Here is a 20,682-nt window from a genome sequence, read left to right as displayed (position 1 = left end):
GTGAATTGATGCTGTGCTGCAGACGCTCACCGCTTTTCTTTTCTTTACAGTTTATTTTCTTTTCTCATCGTTATTGGCGCCATCACATCTCAGGCTTTTTATTTATTAGCTCTCATGTCCTCTATTAAAACCATAGCTGGCTGTAATGTAATGCAATGTCTCATCCATCATTTTTGCAAATTGTAATTACTGATTTTTGTGTGTGTGTGTGTGTGTGTGTGTGTGTGTGTGTGTGTGTGTGTGTGTGTGTGTGTGTGTGTGTGTGTGTGTGTGTGTGTGTGTGTGTGTGTGTGTGTGTGTGTGTGTGTGTGTGTTCGTATAGTGCTGGAGAAGCATGATGACAAGTTGCAGAGTCTGAGTTGGAAGCAAGATGGCTCTCTGCTTGCATCTTCCTGCCTGGTGAGTAGCGCACACAGCAGAACACGCAGTTTACTAAACTGTAACATGGAAACCTTTGTTTCGTACCCTAATCAAGCCTTTAATGCTGACCCGTCTCCAGAGCTATCATAAAAACAACAGAATTAATATTCGATGGTTGTAGTTGGTATGTTCGGCCACTAGATGTCGCTCATAGCCACGGTTGTAGTTGTGCACCTTCCGTCTGAGACCCAGAGATGAGGCTCAGAGTGAGTGTCACTCATAAACCCCAGTGAGAATCCCATTGGGCAGTTGAAACAGGTCCACATCAACAGGAATGAGTCAACACTTCACGTGGCAAGAGCCGTTTGTGTTTGCGACATTGCACTCTTTAGTCAAGGTTATTTGATAGAGAGAAGTGCGGCAGCCAGCCTGTCTGTCTGCACAGTGATACATTACCTGGAGGCATGGGGGATGTCTCAATCCTGGACCGGCTAACCCGGTTGGGATCCTGAAAGTGGAGATGGAGGAAGAGCCCATGTCCATAAAACTAAAGGAGAGCGTATGAAACAGCATGGCACCTAGAAACAACAAGCAAAGCGCGCGGTGTGTCCTTCAAGTGTGATTCAGCTTTAATGTTTGCTGGGATTTGATTCCTTGATAAAACCGCGTGAGGGCTACCTGTGTTTACTTTACCGTATTTATGGTGTCGTTTGGAGACAGAAGGCCAGAAGACGATTCAACGATAACATGGACACAGTCGGAAGCTCTACGTGCGCTGAAAGTGTTTTGGGGTGGATGGCCTGTCATTTTGGGGTGCACCCACCTCCTTCGGATGTCAGTCTGTTTTCAACCCCCGGTCCCTGTTATTATATTCGCTGACAAGAGACAAATGACCCCCACCTATTACGTCTTTATGTCCCTTGTGCGCAACGTCAACCGTGACAAGATAATTGGCCGTCACGCACACGCAAACGCAAGCGCAAACGAACACGCACCCACAGGTCTTGACGCAGCCTGCAAGAATAAGGGGCCGAGCAGTGATTGAGGGCCGAAACATGAGCCGGGATCAGAGCCAGGGGCCCCAGAGGTTCTCTCTGTTGTCATTTACCCCCCCCCCCCCCCCCCCCCCCCCCACACTCAAACCCTTCCCCCAAAAAGAGCCCCTTCAATCGCCCCAGTCCAGCTTATTAAAGCAAACAGGGCCGGTACCATGTGGGACCCCCCTCCCCACTGCCAGCCCCCCCGGGGTAAACATCGGGGGGCACATGAGGGTGAGGGGAAGTAGGCGAGGGGGAGGTGATGAAGATGAGGGGATGAAGGTTTGGTTAGAGGGGAGGAGGGTGAGGAGATGAAGGCTGAGGGTGTGGAAGGGTGAGGAGATAAAGGGGGAGGGTGAGGCGATGAAGGGTGAGGAGATGAAGGGTGAGGGTGAGGAAGAGGGAGGAGATGAAGGTTAAGGGGAGGGAGAGAGGGTGAGGCAGACCACCGCCCGAACACGTGACACTTGTGGGCTGGAGAGAGAGAGAGAGAGAGAGAGAGAGAGAGAGAGAGAGAGAGAGAGAGAGAGAGAGAGAGAGAGAGAGAGAGAGAGAGAGAGAGAGAGAGAGAGAGAGAGAGAGAGAGAGAGAGAGAGAGAGAGAGAGATGCAATGGAGTATGGCAGGGAGCGACGGCGATGAGAGCAACAGGGAGGAGAGGCTGTCTGACATGAGGGATGTACAGAGAGGGGAAAGAGGAGGGACAGAGGGAGGGAGAATGGGAGGCACCAGTGGTTAGAGATGAGGTGTCTCTGGATTTATAGTATTGTATGAGAAGGCTGAATGTAATGCCTGGATGAGCTCGTATTTCCGTGGCGTGCGGCCGAATGTGAGCGTGTACGGAGGACCTGGGACAGGTCGGCTGTACAGTCCCACGTCAGGGTCAGTCACAACTGGCTGACAGACACGACTGTTACCCTGGGAGACGGAGTAAAGTGGTTTGGCAGCGTGGCACGTTTGGTGATTAAGAAGAGCGCCTTGGATTGCCGATTCCCACAGTGTGTGTGTGTGTGTTTGTCCATGTGTGTGTGTTTTAGCATCACACTTCAACAAAATCTCATTATCAGCTGGGTGAGAATAAGTTGGTTTGATTGAACAGCTGCTGTTCTGAAAACACACACACACACACACACACACACACACACACACACACACACACACACACACACACACACACACACACACACACACACACACACACACACACACACACACACACACACACACACACACACACACACACACGTGCACAGGGATACTGCCTCTGATTTTATGAGTGTGAGTGGCTGTGTTGGTTGGTTATCTGTCTTGAAGGCAGTGTGTTTGCTCTTCTAAATGTGTGTTATCATAGTTACGGACGGAGCTCTGGAGTGGGTGTTTGCAAAGCCAGTTTGCATCCTCTTTCACACGCACGTCAACACTGGATCAGACGGGCTGCAGCTGTGTGTGTGTGTGTGTGTGTGTGTGTGTGTGCTTGTCCATGATCTCATGCACATATACACATTTTGGATACAATATAACTTTCTCCAAATTTAGATCGATCTTTATTCTCATAGCACAATAGAGATTACAGTTTAGCTAACCAGAATGAACATTGGGGATTTTCTCTAGACTTAGAATTTAAAGTTCAGTGTGTGTGTGCTTGTGTGCGCATGAGATGGAGGTTCTGCCCTGGCTCTTCTCATTGCGTGTGCTTGGCTTATGCTCCGGTCACAGACGCCTCAGCTGGGGCCAATGTAGTGCTGGGTGGGCCAGGAGCCACACACACACACACACACACACACACACACACACACACACACACACACACACACACACACACACACACACACACACACACACACACACACACACGTACACACACACACACACACACGTACACACACACACACACACACACACACACACACACGTACACACACACACACACACAGGAGTGAGAGGGACATAATAGGAGCTTCTCTCCCTCACTCCACCTTGTTTGCTGTTGGAGCCAATTCACGGTGAATTACAAACCTTCTCCGGAGGAGTGGGTCAGGCATGCTTGAAGGGTGTGTGTGTGTCTGTGTGTGTCTGTGTGCGTCTACGTCCACGTCCTGATTGGAGCTGACATAAATATGGTTGGTAAGTGCCCGTGTGTTTGGTCTGGCCCCCTTATGGTTATTACCTGCTATCAGCCAGGGGGATCACGGACGTCCGTGATCGCGGTCACACAGACGTATTGAGTGACAGCGTAGCAGACACGCATGTCCCGGACACAGCCTGTTCCCATTAGCTCCCATTTCCCTTCAATCCTACAGGATCCCCCCCCTTGATTGGCCGATGTGATTGATGCCGTATGGCAGAGAGGGGTGTGTGTGTGTGTGTGTGTGTGTGTGTGTGTGTGTGTGTGTGTGTGTGTGTGTGTGTGTGTGTGTGTGTGTGTGTGTGTGTGTGTGTGTGTGTGTGTGTGTGTGTGTGTGTGTGTGTGTTGGGTGGGGGGGGGGGGCATGAAGAGTTCATCAAGTGATCAATGATGGATGAATTAGTTTGTGTTGAAACGGCTTCAAATAGCGCACAGATGGCCGTGGACACACAGGTCATTCTCTGCACATGTGTGCCCGCACTTAAAAGTGAGCCCGACCTTGTTATCCATCATCAAATATCACCAGGGATTGAACGTCCTTATTGTCATTAGTTTCAATAGCTGGGCGGATTGATCCAGGGGAAGCTGACACTCAATAGGATCAATAGTGATTAACGTTAGTTTTTTTTAGCAGAGTTGCTCAGCATGCTGTATAGATCCTTCTAGATGTATTCCCGCCACTTCTGTACGTCGGCGAATCCCCCGTCCTCGTCTCTCTGGGCTCGTTCCATGCTGAGCTCTCACGTGCCCGTTCCGCTCTCGTGCACATCATCCCCTTCATGGCTCTTCACAGATGTTCCCTGTGGAACACACTGGCCTTCAGAATCCCACACACACACACACACACACACACACGCGGGTTCTGTGTGCGCAGCATATCTGTGTGAAAAATAAATAAAAAAGAGGCTACTCCCGTGCCACGCCCACTTTGATGAGATGCGGTGGGCGGGAACGGTGGGTGTTTGTGAGAATGTGTGTGAGAGAGTGTGTGTGTGTGACAGAGTCTGTGTGTTTAGTGTGGTCGGTGATAGTGGTGGGTTGGTTGTATCTGATCTTACTTTGATGAGCGACATTGGACCGTGATCAGACTACTCATAAAGTCCTCCCCTTTCCCTTGATCTCCATCTCTTGCAAAGGAGATTAAAATCGTTATTATGATTTTTTTTTTTTTCCTACTTCAAACTTCTAATAATGTATTTTTTTTTCTCTCTCTCTCTCAGGACAAAATGCTCAGAGTGTTTGATCCCAGGGCCCAGCTGACACCTGTTCAGGTAAACACCGTGCTCTCTCTGTCATCACCATCACATCTGAACAACCGGTTCGAGCCACAAACAACCCGACCTCAGATTCCTGATCGTCCCTCACGTTTAGTGGAAGAGGGGGGGGGGGGGGGACACACACACACACACACACACACACACACACACACACACACACACACACACACACACACACACACACACACACACACACACACACACACACACACACACACACACACACACACACCATATCAATGCGGTTTTCCCGCAACTGGCAGTACACATGTTGACATGTGCCCAGAGGCCATCGGATGCTGGGAACCCTCCCTGATTGGTCCTTGAGGCTGATTGATTTATAGATGCAGCGCTGCTTCCCAAACAACCACACCGTCAATGCCGGCGTTCCCTGGTGGAAATCTGTCACCGATGGCAACGGGGGGGGGGGCACGGGGAAAAAAAACCTGGAATGAGGAACTGGATCGGGGAGGAGGGTACGTGGGTGGTGTGATGTGGTGTACTTGGATAGTGAGCTACGGGGGGGGGGGGGGGTTTCAGAGTAAATATTCTCCCAGGTCTCTCCCAGCGTGGGACCCCCTCAGGTAGAGGGCTCACCGCTGGGGAGGAGGCCGGTAAACATGGCGCGCGCTACCCAAACACCGTGTGGGAGCAGGGCAACACCTAGAGGGGGGGCGCCACTTTGGATGAATAGGGGGGGGGGGGGGGGGGGGGGGGGGGGCACGTAGCATATGTCAATGCTTCAGCTCTGTGTGTGTGTGTGTGTGTGTGTGTGTGTGTGTGTGTGTGTGTGTGTGTGTGTGTGTGTGTGTGTGTGTGTGTGTGTGTGTGTGTGCGCGCGCGTGTGCCGGTCTCAAACAGTAATGAAAGACTTACTGTTCCAGAGGTATGTGTGGTATTAAATGACAACTGAGAGGCCAGTGTAAAAAAGAAAAGAAAAAAAGTACAACTAACAAATATTGGATTTTCTCCTTCACTTCCAAATGGAGGCAGGGATTGTGTGTGTGTGTCCTGGCATGTTTGCTTAGGCAACAGAAGAGCGACGGGTGGGTTCGCTGTGAGGTGTTTGAACCTGAGTGGTCGTGTCAGGTGTGTCAAACCGTTGAGCTTCCCCATCACTCACTGCCTCTCAACAGACCTTTTGTGAAGGTTTGCTCTGCAGCCCTGAGGCAAATACGCTTTTCATGATCAAGACTCACCGCACACATTTTTTAAGGCCAGTGTCGGAAATTAATTTCAATAGGCGTGTGTGTGTCTGTATGTGTGTCACAAAATAGTTTGTGTGCGTGCGTGCGTGCGTGTGTGTGTGTGTCTTCTGTCATTACCAAGGAGTATACCGGGCCCAAGCCTGGTGGAGGGAGAGAGATGGGGAGAGAGGAGAAAGAAGAAGATGGGGAACAGAGAGAGGGGAGGATGGAAGGATGATGGAGAAGACGAGCAGAACAGGTGGAGAGGAGAGGTGTGATACTGAACACGTCAGGCCTCCTGTCGACACGCTCCCATTGCGGATCATAGCAGCGGTTTAAACATGGTGGCTCAGCGTAGCTCGCGGTACGACGCCGCAGAACAGCTTTGTTTGGGAGGGAAGCCTGAGCATCCCGGACCTCTGATTGCTCTGTTTCGTTCAGCCGCCGTTCTGGCGGCAGGCGGCGTCACGGTTGGCCACAAGGTAAACAGAATGCGGTGGGGGGGTTGTCTATGTGAGTTTGTAGCGCCCGCTATAGGAGGTCTTCTTGGGGGTAAAGAGGGGCCAATCAGAAGGCCTAATCAGAACCAGAAGCCGTGACTCTTGGTTGAAATCACCTCGCGGGCACACAGTCTTGCAGGAAAGACTCCCCTGATGCTGTACTCCCCGTACACTCAGATTCACATGTTTTTATACTTTAATCTCATTTTATTAAATTAATAAAATCTGTCCCCCCCCCCCCCCCCCCCCCCCGAGCAGATTGCAGAAAAATATATGTGCTTGCCTATGCCTGGCATTTCTTTCATGTTCACAGAACACATCTTATACCTTCACATCACACTCACACAGCAAAAATGTGTGAATATATACAGTGAAGATATGATGCCATGGTCCAGAGTCATGTCCTAGGAGCGTGTGGTACTGGTTGTGGAGTCTCCGATCCGCCCAGGGCGCAGCGGTCCAGGATAGTAGCCTGAGGTTGGCCAGAAATGGACTGGGCCCGGCCTCAGGCAGGTGGGGTAAACATAGGCCCTAATTACAGCCATGCTCCTGTCGTATTTATGGGAAATAAGACCGTTGCAGGATAATTTAAGGCCTCGGCTCGGACAGGGAAGTGTGTGTGTGTGTGTGTGTGTGTGTGTGTGTGTGTGTGTGTGTGTGTGTGTGTGTGTGTGTGTGTGTGTGTGTGTGTGTGTGTGTGTGTGTGTGTGTGTGTGTGTGTGTGTGTGTGTGTATATTTAGGTGGCGTGCTGCTCTCTGAAAGTGTCTATGCACACATGTGGCATCGATCTCATCTCCCTACTGGTTGCCTTTCTATTTGCACTATGAGTCGTTGTATACCAGGCATTTGGTATTGCAACCAGCTCATAATGAAATCACCGCTATCAAATGGTCATATATATATATATATAGGTATGTATTCATAAACATATAAAATACTGAGGTCAGTTGTAGTTGAAAATCCCTCAGCTATTCTGGGTCTCACTCTTTTTCGCCATACCATCCCTTTAGTGGGCCTCCTGTTTTCTGGTCTCTCTCTCTCTCGCTCTCTCTCGCTCTCGCTCGCTCTCTGTCTCTCTCTCTGTCTCTCTCTCTCTCTCTCTCTCTCTCTCTCTCTCTCTCTCTCTCTCTCTCTCTCTCTCTCTCTCTCTCTCTCTCTCTCTCTCTCTCTCTCTCTCTCCCTGTCTCTCTCTCTGTCTCTCTGTCTCTCTCTGTCTCTCTCCATCTCTCTCGCCCGCTTGGCGAGGATCTGTGTAGTTGTGGTTCAGTGCACGTGCCTGGGTGTCCATTAGCATCCCAACTCTGGCTCTCTATTTGTACGGCCCGTGTGTGTATACAGTATGTGTGTGTGTGTGTGTGTGTGTGTGTGTGTGTGTGTGTGTGTGTGTACACTGTTTACATCGTGTGTGTGTGTGTTTCCTTAAATTACAGTGCTGAAAATACCCCTCATAGTTTTGGGTAAGTGTGGGCTATGGAGCTATGGAGCTGTGGATCTGTGGGCGCTGGCAGAGTGGAGGGACAGGAAAAGGGAATAGTTCTCTGGACGGGACGGGCAGATTCCTCCCTTTCAGCTCAGCCCTCTGCTGCTCTGGATGAAATGAGAGAGGGCCCCAGGCTTGGCTCCGAGGGCCCGACCCAAGGCAGGGCCAGAAAAAAACGAATGTTTAAAAAAAGGCACTGCAGTCTCCCTGCTCAAATGTGGTGGTGGAGCCCAAGCGCCTAATATACTGTACCTTTAATGTCCCCCAGTATAATAATATACTGTACCTTTAATGTCCTCCCGTAAAATACAGAGACACTCTAGTGTGTTTGTCTCCTGTGTGTGTGTGTGTGTGTGTGTGTGTGTGTGTGTGTGTGTGTGTGTGTGTGTGTGTGTGTGTGTGTGTGTGTGTGTGTGTGTGTGTGTGTGTGTGTGTGTGTGTGTGTGTGTGTGCCCATGGCACACATTTATTTTTGGATGCAAGCCTTTGCTTGCTTGAGCGTCCGCGTTTAGGTTTCTCATTAAATTCAGAATAAACGACCCATGCTGGGTTATACTCAGTAAGTGTTGCTTCTGGCAGAGGGCACAATGCAGCTTAGTGACGGCTGCACTGAGACCTAAACGTGGGTTAAAATCCACGGACCCAGAGGGATGTCAACGAAGGAGAATAGCGGAACTGGGTTCAACGAGGAAACCTCATACAGTAGCTTCATCCCCGAATAAGCCCCTAATTGAATATGTAAAGGAAAAAGTAGTGTTGGGTGATATTTTTCATTTCCTGTCTCAATAGTCGTTTAAGGGGCAGTAAACCAAAAAAAAAATTTAAACTTGGTAATATGTCTGATATTATCCATCCCATTTTGGTCACTGTTCCTTAATTAAGACTGTAATTTAGATAAATTATTTTTATAATCCTACACGCGCCAGTTTGTAAACGTTCTACGGTGCTCCGAACTCGTAGTCGCGTTTTTCTACCCCAGTCAAAGTGCCTTTTACGAGACACTGCGCAAAAAATGAACACCATGAGGAACCCAAACACCTCGGTTAATATGGCCGGCCCCTGTCATTACAGAAAAACACGAGTTGTGCAATTCTAAACCTACTTCGCTCATTATGACTGCCGTGCAGGAAGGTAGTGGCTAAAAAAAACACAAAATCATCACAAAGTCGTCGTGGATCGCTACCATGGTAACTATCTACCACCCCCATCCCCCATCCCTCCTTCCTAGAACTCTCAGCCCAATCCCGGTTTTCTCTAATCTCATGGTGTCCGAAATCAAGCTGAAGCTCAAGTACACTTCCAGGGATTAGCATTTGATAGATAGATCATTCAGCATTAACCATGTTTACATATCACGGAATGCCTTATACTAACAGGACTGGCCAACAGTCGACAGCATGAAATGTGAAATGAAACATCCATCTGGCACCAAGGTGCAGTCCAACGTCGTGTCAGAGCCGTGCAGCAGGGACCAAGCTCAAAGTAGGAGCTCACAATCCAGCTCGGATCAAACCATCCACTCCGCACGGTTTAGCCCGTGATGTGGGTGAGGTGGCTGCTTTGCTGAGACCCTAGGTTAATTGTTGACATTGTCTACATCGAGATCTGATTTAGATCTTGATTTTTGTTCAACTCATTCCCTCTTGCGTTGTAGAGCTGTATTCGGAATTTCGGAAGGTGGCCCTCAATTGCCATCATTATATTCCGAACGAGTGATAGCAGCTCCCTTAGTTGTGTCTTTGTTTTAACCAACACACAGAGTGCCATTTGTAATCGCTTAAATTGCTTAAAAGAAACCGGTTGCAACTAGCTCATCGGGAGAAAAAGAGATATTTTTGTTCATGTCTTGTTCTATGTCAATTCACACAACTTTGAGGACTTTGTTTGGATTGGAACGTAGCCTAAGTCAATGCTTGGGCAGCGTTCCAATTGTGAATGTGAGTCTGTTCATGGCAGTGCTCTTCTAGAGCAACGCTCTGACGATGCGTCCGAAATCTATTCCTCTCCTCCCAATGTAAACGTGTCTTCGTAAGATGTTCCTCTGTGTGTGTGTGTGTTCTCGGGGAGAGAACTCTTTCTCAGATCCTTTTTCCCTCCCACCTAGCGAAATGTATCTCAGTTTTTAACACAACAGTTCCAGACGGTTTAAGTTACTGGTCATTAAAGTATTTTTTATGGATGTCTTCATATATATTTGATTTAGAAATTCTTGATACACCTCTGTTAGGCAGCACTGCTTCTGGAAAGTATTTTTCCTTTGGAAAATATTCCTTGTGTAAAGTAAAAGACACCTGGCGAATCCAGTAGAATGTGTCTATTTCATGGTTTGTTGGTTTTCCTGGCAGGTTGGCCCAATAAAATGTTGCTTCACCAGTGTAATCCATGTAACCTTTGACCTTCCCGTCTCGATGAAGCCTGACCTTTCAATGTCCGCACATCAAACAGGAGAAAGTGAAGAGTGACTTTTTCACTCTGCAATACACATCCCATAAACCACGACAGATCAGCTGGCAGTGAATGGTTGCAGGGTCGTGATATCTGCGGTCATAGCTCTTCCTGATCCCTGCTAATCTTCTCTTCCTCTCAGATTTTTTCCTTTTCAATACATCTACTTCTGTATAATACTGGCTCTTCGTATTGTTATCGTAACTCACGTCTGCCTCCCTTATGAAGAATAAGCAGGAATTTCACAGATGACTGTCAGTGTTTAGAAAGCGTGTGTGTGTGTGTGTGTTCGTGTTTGTGTGTGTGTGTGTGTGTGTGCGCGCCATCTGGCGGAGACGAAGTACTTCCATGTGGGTGTTGTTTCGGAGCGCAGTGCTCATTAGCACGCTGGCAGCCTCGAGACTTGTTTGCTGTCCAACTAATTAAGGCCTTGCGCGCACATGTGGGCGACACCTGGAGGCACAAGGGCTGCTGCCGGGAATCAATCCGCAGTCTGCCGGGGCATCCCGGGGAGTGACGGATGGCTGAGTAGATCCGGTACCGTCCTCCTGCTCCCATACACCTGTTGGCCATTCATCGTCTGAGTGGAGTTCTGCTTCCAGCGGAGCTCAGAAAGGGAAAGGAGAGCAGGGCAGGAGGGGCTTGATGACAGCGATGATGTGAAGAATGAGATCAGTGCACTCATGCGCCACATGTTTATGGGAAGGGGAAATCCAGCCTCATCGTGTTTTAATCGGCGAAATAATAAAAGCCTCCTCTGGCTGATTTGGAGAGAGGCCGCAACCTCAGTATCATTTGAACGCGTAGAAAGGGGGTTTAATTGTACCCTGCAGTGCTGTGTGCATCACCTTTTAAAACCTCTTAAACGGGTAGTTGTGCTGGCCTCGCCCTTTACCAAACAGTTGTGGAGATCTTAACGGCCAAGCTCCTTCAGATGCGATCAGTCTTTCCATGTTGGGAGCTTTCCCCTCGCTTTGTGTTGCTAATGACCTGTTGTTTAATGTTGTTGTAGTGTTGCTGAGGTGCATGTAGCCAGTTGGAATACTTGTTTTTTATCTTTCGTAAGGGTGAGGCAATACATAACCACATTTTCATTAGCCTGCTCGTAAATGAGAACTCCCCTCCCTATCTATCATGTTGGGAAGCAGGTTGTGGAGTTCACCTGTCAGGAGAACCTAACTGATGAGCCAATAAGGACAGCGCTACAGAGGAGCAAATAACCGGCCTGTCAAGCACAGCCAGGAGCCCTAATGAAGACATCAGCGACCGAGCTAGTTCATGCTACTCTCCGCATGTACTAGCTCCGTTGCTAATGTTAGCCGTGACCAAACACCGTTGCTATCCCAGTGGACCACTGGGATAGCACTTTTTTTTCTTTTTTGTTTATCGAGGCGATTCACGATGCTGGTTTAAAACCAGACAGATGATTTTGCTGGACATAAGCTGCAAGGCTTCCTCATGGAAATCTTAGCCTCGTAATTTACACCTCAGTGCGTTTCCAGTAGCCACATTCCTCCTTGGTTTAATTGTGTATGTGGGCTTTGGCTGTCTGCGTGTGTCTGTGAGGTAACTTCATGACAAGAACATTAGTTCTTGTCATGTCGTAACCTTTTCCTCCTGCTGTTCTGTTGTCGTGCTACACAGCACCGTGCAGCGCGGCGGTGACACCTTAAGTAGTGCTGGCCCAGAGACGTTCATTTCATAGCTACGCAACACAGGTGCGGCCGAGTGTCGCTGGCCAAGGAGGTACCAAAGTGGGTCCATGTCAGTCTTATGAAAATACATAAGCTGTAGCCTAGCACAGCTGCGTTTCATCAAGCATTAGGTTATGCACAATCAAATCCAGGTGTGCATACCTGTGTTGACAGAGAATGTTTATGTTGGAAAATGGTGGTCCTAACCGACAGGAGCGAGTTCTCCTCCCCACTGTACGTCGCTTCATGAAATGGGCGTTCCTACAAGGCCTCTCCCACACTTTTCGTTCACACCGTCTCTCTCGGACGAGGGGTAAGTGAGTTCATTTTTTACTTGATTGAACCGTTGGTTGGTGAGAGAGGTAAACAAAGGGCGTTCTCCCCCGAGTGAAGAGCGAGAGCTGTGGGGGGGGGATGTTGGCTCTGCAGCGCGGGTCGTAGATGGCAGATATCTGGGGCGATTGAGACATTTTGTTAGCTCAGGCGAAAGAGGGGATTAATCAAAGAGTCTGTCAGCAGCCCAGTGCTCGGCTGTTGTCATGACTCCACACGAGGGAATGTGGGAATTGAACCTTGTACGTAACAGCCAGAGTAGATACAACAAGAGTCATTGGTGCACCGTGGGTTTGATTGTGCTCCGGGGCTAATATTTCACATTTAATCACTGGCCAACCCAGCCCCTCCTAGTGAACATCTGCTCTGAATATACAAACATAAATAGTGTCCACCGACCCCCATCCCCCCCTCCCTGAAAAAGCTTTAAAAAGTTTCCAACATAACAATTTCATTAAGTGAACAAACAACAAACGATATGAGAAACCTAAAATTCAGGGCAAAAAGAAACACGGGGGTTCGTGCAGTCGTGGGCGGCGTCGTGTATGCACACGCGACATGTACACATCAGGGCCTCGCACACATGTGCCTCACGTGTAAGTTCCCCTTGCTAATCCAGACCTCGGCAAAACGCGCCTCTATAAGCCCTTTGAAGAAGCCAGGCCTTATAATGTGGTCCGAGGGGCAGATTAAAGCCAGCTCACTGTTTCCGTCGCAATTATGAAAGCGCTGTAAATGACACATGGCATTAGGATGCCCTCCTCGTACGCCGGAATAAAACGGATTCATACAATATCTGCAACTACGGTGGGATGTATTTCCCTCGCACTCGTCCTCTCTTTTCCCAGATGTAACCCCCCTGCTCCCTCGGTCGTGAATTATGTCTTTGTTTTCATATCGCTGAGTAGGTCTGGTGTGCACACTTGTGTGCTGCATGGGTTCCAACGTTTCGACGGTTCCCTCCCAGGGCTTTCAGAAGTGTTCCTGCCTCTGTCATTACCAGTCTTGTCAGGCTCCCTGCATCCGTGTCTTGGATTCAAACGGAATAAGCCGCACACTCCCATCTGAAGAATATTCATTGAACCGCATCGACCATCAGAGTTCCCTTAGATCACCAAAGCACTGCGCAGATTAGAGATCGCTATTGGACTGAAACTCGACCCGGTCGAGCCAGTTCTATCCTGGTGCTGCGGCCATACGCACGTTTTGATTTTGGACTCAGCAAGGCACCTCTCTGATGCCGTCCAGCGCAGCCCTCGGTGACCCTTTGGGCACTGGTTAGTAGGCTCCCTGCACACATCTGGTGCTGGCGTTCGCTCCACTGCTTGGCGTAGGCACCGGGGCCCATTCCTTTGTCCCTGGGCCCCAGAGAGGGGGCGATCACAGCCGGGGCCCCGATCGGCTCGGCTGGCTCAGTCCCCCACCGTGGCCACACCTTCCAATTAGCACCATGCCTCAATAATCACAGTCCTGCTACTACTTCAGTGTTTTGTTTCACTGAGCCCAGCAGTTAAAGGGATTTGAAGGCTTTGGCGCTTATAATGTGATGCCGTCGCAGAGAATCGGTAGTTAATGTGTGTAGGGCTTAGAAGGAAGTTTTATGAAAATACTGATGAGTGAAAATACCCAAAAGGGGGCATTCTGGCCTTTATTCAAAGGCAACATAATAAGAAAAGCAATTGGGGTGGAGGAATAATTTGTCTTTCATCTAAATCAAAGATGGATTACCTCAAGTCAGGTGACCTCTTCTCTCTCCCGTCGTCATCCAAAATAAGCAAGGTTAAGTGTGCGCTGGCCAGATCTTTTATTTATGACTTATTATGAGAGGGAAAATAATTCATTCTGGCCTGGCTAGCTGCTCACTAATGGTTTCTACACTCCTTTTAGCATTCCTTAGAAAATCTATGCAGGGTAATCTTGCGCCAGCCACATCAAAGGGAGACTGTGGCCAGACATACTTAGAATTTGCTAGGTGCGCTTTATTGAATGTGTGCATGCGTTAAGTTTAGCTCAGAAATCTAGCAACACCCATTACGTGTCCAGGAAACGTCTGACTTTAAAAAGATTCACAAACTCTATGCAAAACAACGGCCTGCGTCTGTTATTATGGGCTGAATCTGTGGCTGCGGGGTCAAATCTGTGCAGGTAAACAACTTGACTGTAAAGTTGCAGAGGAAGACATCACATTGAATAATTACCAGAGAACTGTCTATAAAAATATATTAATTGTTTCAATTTTTAAATCCTTAGGCTGTACTTAGAAGGCAACGCTTTCTATACGAGTGCAAAAGGAGGAGACACTTTTCTCAATGACACATTCAAGTCCATGCAATAAACTTAATGATTCAGTTCAGCCAATTAATGGGAGTAGTCATTGTACTCATTTGAGTGCGGGAACCCAGACAAAAAGCCTATACCCCAAAATTTAGTATTCCTTTAAGACCTCTGGTTATCCCATTTATAGAGGACACTATATTTAAGCAGCAATCATTCTGTCCATATCTCTGTACCCTTGCCAGGAGCTCTCCTGGAGTGGCTATAGGGTCGACCGGCCAATAGCCTTAAACATCGTCCCTCTGCCTCAACTCCCTGCTACTCCTTTCACAACCATGTTGATTTAATGCTCTGAACTTTAGAAAAGAGAAGGGAAAATCTGTCTTGATAGAAGTATCAGTATAATGTGTTTTTAATCGTATTTATATATGTGTATGATGGTGCCAAATGCCTATGGAAATGTTCGATGGGAATGCTTATTTTATTTCAGTGGCCAGTCCCATGTGTAGGACAGAGTCGGGGTGGTGTAAAGCCCTCTGTTGTCAGCGAGGTCCCGTTCCAGCCCTGTGCAGTTGCACCTGAAGATCTGACTTGTGTTTTTCATTCCCTCGAATGGCAGCCTCTGCCCAGATTCTGACCTTGTCAGTTCATTTTGTCCGGAAGAAAGGGGTGTGTGTGTGTGTGTGTGTGTGTGTGTGTGTGTGTGTGTGTGTGTGTGTGTGTGTGTGTGTGTGTGTGTGTGTGTGTGTGTGTGTGTGTGTGTGTGTGTGTGTGTGTGTGTGTGTAAAGGGTGGTGTGTCATAAGGAAGAAAGTTGCAAAGATGTCCGTTCTGTCTGGTGTTCAAAGAAGTGACTAAACTGTCATGCAGTTTACAGTCACTGTGATGAGTTGCATGACACGTGTCAAATCAAATTGTGGCCCAGGGCCAAGATAACGTCCGTTTCGGTTCTGTGAGCTCTGGCGGTTCATGTGCGGTGACGATTAATCAGGTCTTGGATGGTTAAAATGAACCACATGTGTACGTGGAAAAAAGTTGGCTTACAATAATTAATTGATTACAGTCTCCCTCTTGTGTCTTTTGCTTCATCTGCTACATCACTGTCCTTTCATCAGCCTTGGGTCTGCACCAGTTACAATCACGACAGTGGCTTGCAACCCCACGAATCAGTGCTTAAATGGGCCATGAAGGCAGAGCGGGAAAAAGACAGCCCGCTAATGGCTGAAAAGACGACTAATTAGCCGTGGATGAAAAGGCAGAAAAAAGGACTTAATGGTAAGACGAAAAAGACCATGGCAGCAGTTATTGATTAGAGAGAGGACAAATGAAGGGATGAAAGGGAGCGTGACCATTAAAGATCAGGAAAATGGGGCTGAGCGAGCGAGAGAGAGGGATGAGAGTGAGGCACAGCTTGAAGGGGTGAGTGGCTGCATCTGGGGCATGCTAGTGATGTGTCTGCCTCACTTTGCATGGGGGCTTGAGGGGATGGGAGGGAGCCCGAGCCAGCAATCAGGGCCCCCGTAACCGACGTCAACAACCATACCAAAAGGCCCCAGTTCCAGTCGTCGGTCTTTGATTAATACGAGGAGGCTTACGTTTGCTTCTTTGGTTCACTGTAATACCCCCTGATATCTGGACGGAAAATCTGGGATGTTTTTTTTATTTTTTTACCTAACCGATGTTAATCATGTTGGAATAAGTTCCTCGGCGATTCATCCAGCCTGTTCACCCACTCACGGAGCCATTACGTCCTGCCGAAAATGAGCGTAGCTAAACGATTTCAGAGCTGGTTATAAGCTGGCCCCCACTGGTGCAAACACGGAAAGAGGGAAAAAATGGAAAGAGTGATAAACTAGTAAAAAAAAGTAAAGTAGGAAAAGAGATGGAGAGAGGGGGGGGAAAGGTTGAAATCATTGCCATATGTGCGCACACAGACACCTGATAGTCATCCCGGTGGGTGGATCAACATTCTATTTGAGTGACACAGATGTGCTCCCACTCTGCCGAAGCTCAAGTTAAACAGCCAAGGAAGAAAGGCAAACGGTGCAAGGTTGCTTTCATTGCAGGAGGGTTTTAAACATATGGTAAAATACATGAATCTATAATCAGCCAGATGTCTGGCGCTATACTTTGTATGCTTATTTATGTAGGTCTCAATGAAGTTTCTAATCTCTGCGTCGCCTATTCTCTATTGGATTTGATTTAGAGCTATCCATGCTAATAAGCTAGATGTTATCCCTTTTTCAACCCGTGTGCTCTCAGGCATTCCCCCTTCGTATTTTGTGTTTAATCTTTTTCTCATTACATTCCTGCTTCCAAAAAAACACTTTCCCAAAACGGTACAATTGACTATTTTGATGATTATTTTGACTGTTATCCAAAGTGACATGTAGTCAAAACGGAGTTCAGTAAGGAGAAGGTAGGAGTTAATCATCTTGTTCAACGACAGGTTGGCTTAGGACCTTTGGAATTGTACTACGAACCTTTGGATAGGAAAAGCACCCCAACTACTAGACCCCTCACAAACACCAATCATTTGACGCTCGCCCCAAGATTTGTCATTGTTTCCTTCGTGGTTCCCTCTCTGATTCCAACGCTGTGACGTAGTCATCGAAGCAGGTGAGGCCTGTTACCCCCTCCACATTTAATTAGACCTCAATCCCGCTCTCCCTGAAAACGAATTGCTCTCCCCCCTCCTCTCCCACCTCCTCCCCTGTCCTTCTGCCTGAACCCCATCAGCTCTGTGCCGTAGCTTCGCCTTTGTTCTGTTGCTAAGATCAACAAACCGCTCGTTCCGCTCCCGCCCACTGCCGTCTCTGGATGGATCTGCAGCATGTTGGCCAGGTGAAGCCGCAGGGGCCCTTTGGTGCGCTGGATGAGAGCGGAGTTCATGGCTTCAGTGGAGAGATGCTATTTGGCAGCACACACGGACGGAGGGATGGACGGACCTGGGCCCCAGATGTCTGGTCTCCCTGGGTACCCTGTGGTGACTCGTCGCAGCCTGAACAAATTCCCCTAGTTCAATCGACATCGCTTGGGGTTTGATCAGGGGCTTTTCGTAGGTTGAGCCTGCTCATGGAAAGACAAAACGCCATCACTCACTGCTCCGTCCCCGGCCTGTCTCGACTGTGATGGCATTGTCATCGATAGGCTCGAGGCTGTGCATGTGCTATAGGAGGACACGAGGGCTGGAGTATGACATCATGTCGGTGAATGGGAGCCCATGTGGTCCATAGGACACGTGGACGCCGTGGCCTGTCTGGAGTTTCAGACATCAGCCGGGTTTATGGCCCCGGGGGGCTTAGGGGAACTGGCGGGCTCAGGCAGCGCTGCACAGGCCTGACGTTGTCATGGCAAGAAGCTCAAAGCCTGCCTTTGCTAGCAGTTCTGGGTCAGCACAAAGGTGACTGTTTTGAACGTTTAAGACCTGAATGGACATTTTTCCTTTTTGAACGTGAATTATTTCTACTGGAAGGCCAAAATAGTGTCTGTGGTGCACCTTGAAGCAAAGAGTTTTTCACTGATGCAGAGTGTGGGGACTGCACACACACGGCCATTGCAATGAAGTCACTGTTTATTCGTCGACAAACCGTCGTACTAACACTGTGGTGAGCTGGCTTGTGAGATTTAAGTCCAGCTATGAATAAGGTTTAAGCTTATTCACAATCACTATAGTCGATTGTACACAAAACCTAGATTCTATATATCTATATATGTAGACTCAAAGTACAACCTTTGGCTGCCCCTAGCCGAACCCAGCCATGGGGTCGGCTAGGGGCAGGTAGAGTGGGTAGACTTGTAACCGAAACGTTGCCAGATCGATCCTGCTAAATGCTCTAAATTTAAAGGTAAGGGTCGTGGCGAAGTTATACGCCAGACAAGCCTCCTGGATTCCTCCTCTTTCCTCCCCCCTTTCTCCCTCCCTCTCTTCCACTCTCTTCATTTGATCTATCTGTTTTCCGGGCCATTCATTCAGTGGGCCCGGAATGCTCCAGTACATCTGGCCTATTTGTCATCCGCCTCGTATCAAAGCCTGCATGGGCTCAGCTACCTGCAGGAGGCTCGCTGACGAACCCCAGGCCCGGGAACCGACCGCACGCTGGGCCCAAGTGTTTACCTCTCCCAGGACTTATTGTCAACCCCCACTCTCTTTGCGTTGCTGGAGTTCCTATGGTAACCTCCTGTTGCCGGGTCGATAGAATGTTCCCTAATCCCCCTTGGGGTTTTATTATAAACATATCTGTGCATGTATATGCATGGAGCCATGATAACATAACAAGAGACCTCCGCTCCTTGCATTAGTAGTGTTTCCATAGTGACCTCTTGATCTTGATGATGATGATGATGATAATAATAATAAAGGGTGAAGGATATCCCCCCCATCTTCATATGTATTTAAACTTGGCACAGTCCCATTTAGAAACCTTGCTACTGTGGTCTCCCCCATGCTCTGTGACAAATGAAAAACTGCTCCTCTGATGGGTTTCATGAATCTAGCAGTAAACCCCAGTGTGACCGGTAGACAATGCATCCATACGTGCGGTTGTGATTTATCCCCCCTGGCTCTGCGTCTCTCATCTCTCTCGCAGAAGATTGGGGCCTCAGCGCTACGTTAAGCAGCCTCTCTGCCTGTGTGTGTGTGTGTGTGTGTGTGTGTGTGTGTGTGTGTGTGTGTGTGTGTGTGTGTGTGTGTGTGTGTGTGTAGCAGTATTTCTGATCTTAAACCACATTCACTCTCCCCTTTTCCTCAACCCAAACTGAATCGGGAGTTATGTCGAGTCCTAAGTGTGTGTATGTAATTCACGTTGAATTGTTTGACATTCGCCCCCGCCAGAAAGAGATCATAACAAGTTGTGGGTATGGCGTGTACATTAGGGAGACGTTCTCCGCTCGGATCGGTGTCTTAGTCCGTACGTCTCCATAACGCGCCCCTACACACTCACAGCGAGTTACCCTTCCCTTGACACATGTCCTTCATTTACCATCAGAGTGCACCCATGCACTTAACGTTAGCCGTGAGGAAAAGATTTCAGTAAGAGAAACGCGGCACAAGGCCTCCCCCCCCCCCCCCATATCCCACCATCAAACAAACCAGTCCCCAGAATCCGTGCTCCCCAAACCGCCACGCTGAGTGTGTGGACGTCAGAGAAAGGGAAGTGGGCTTCGAAAAAACAAGCCTTGATGGGGCCCACATGTGTTGCACTCGGAGCACATGTACCAAACACTCCCCCCCCCCCCACCCCCTCCACCCCCACAACATTGAGACCTGATGCTCTGCTCCCGTCCCCTGGTCTGACCAACCTTTCGTTTCCCCCTCCATGCAGCTGATAAGCAGGCCTCAAGGCAGAGAGCTCTCTGCGCTCTATGTTAATGCTCAGTTATGGTTCCGAGTCGGGTTTTAGTGAGCGGACCAATCACAGGCCCTTCCTGTGGACGCAAGGAGTGTCCGCAAGGACGTAACGGGTCCGTAAACCCCCTTTGCGTTGCGTCGACGTGGAACCATAACTAAGTCTTAAGGGAGCACGGTGGACCCGAGAGGCCCCGGTTCGTCCTGCGCTGCTCGGCAGGTTCAGAAGGCGCACCGAGCCCACCGGGGTTCCCCTGTCCTTCAGTTGTCCCTCTGTTTATCACCCTGGTGGGTGTGAGGTATCTACACAAGGAAGAGGTCGACCCTTTCTTTAGAAACACCCCCCCCCCCCCCCCCCCCCCCCCCCCATCTCTGCTCATTCCAGCCCGGGAATCACCTCTGACTCACTCTTCTCGGCGGTTCAGTTGAGAAGGCTGTAAATAAACCTGTAAATGACGGTGAATAAATGACTGCGGTCATTTTGGCTGAGGGACGGCCAGCCCAGGGCTCCCATTGCAGGTCGTTGACCCGGCTGGTGTGCGCGGAGGCGGGGTGTAACTCTAGCATCCAGCCCTCGGATAGCAGAGCTCTGAAAGGCCCAGACGCTGAGGTCTATAAGTAGTC

The 20,682-nt window shown here is 49.0% G+C and overlaps 1 protein-coding gene across 1 annotated transcript in view; it reads left to right on the top strand.

Annotated features, from left to right (window-relative positions):
• The window catches only part of coro7 (coronin 7), a 110,760-nt gene that overhangs the window by 5,144 nt on the left and 84,934 nt on the right, over window positions 1–20,682 (top strand). The window contains exons 6-7 of the mRNA XM_030349447.1: window positions 323–399; window positions 4,742–4,792. Coding sequence (XP_030205307.1) covers window positions 323–399; window positions 4,742–4,792 — 128 coding nt within the window. The remainder of the gene's footprint in view (window positions 1–322; window positions 400–4,741; window positions 4,793–20,682) is intronic.

This window comes from Gadus morhua, chromosome 2 (assembly GCF_902167405.1).
Source record: "Gadus morhua chromosome 2, gadMor3.0, whole genome shotgun sequence".
Taxonomy (NCBI): Eukaryota; Metazoa; Chordata; class Actinopteri; order Gadiformes; family Gadidae; genus Gadus; species Gadus morhua.
The sequence above is the reverse complement of the archived record's forward strand: the minus strand, read 5'-3'. Positions and strand labels throughout refer to the sequence as shown.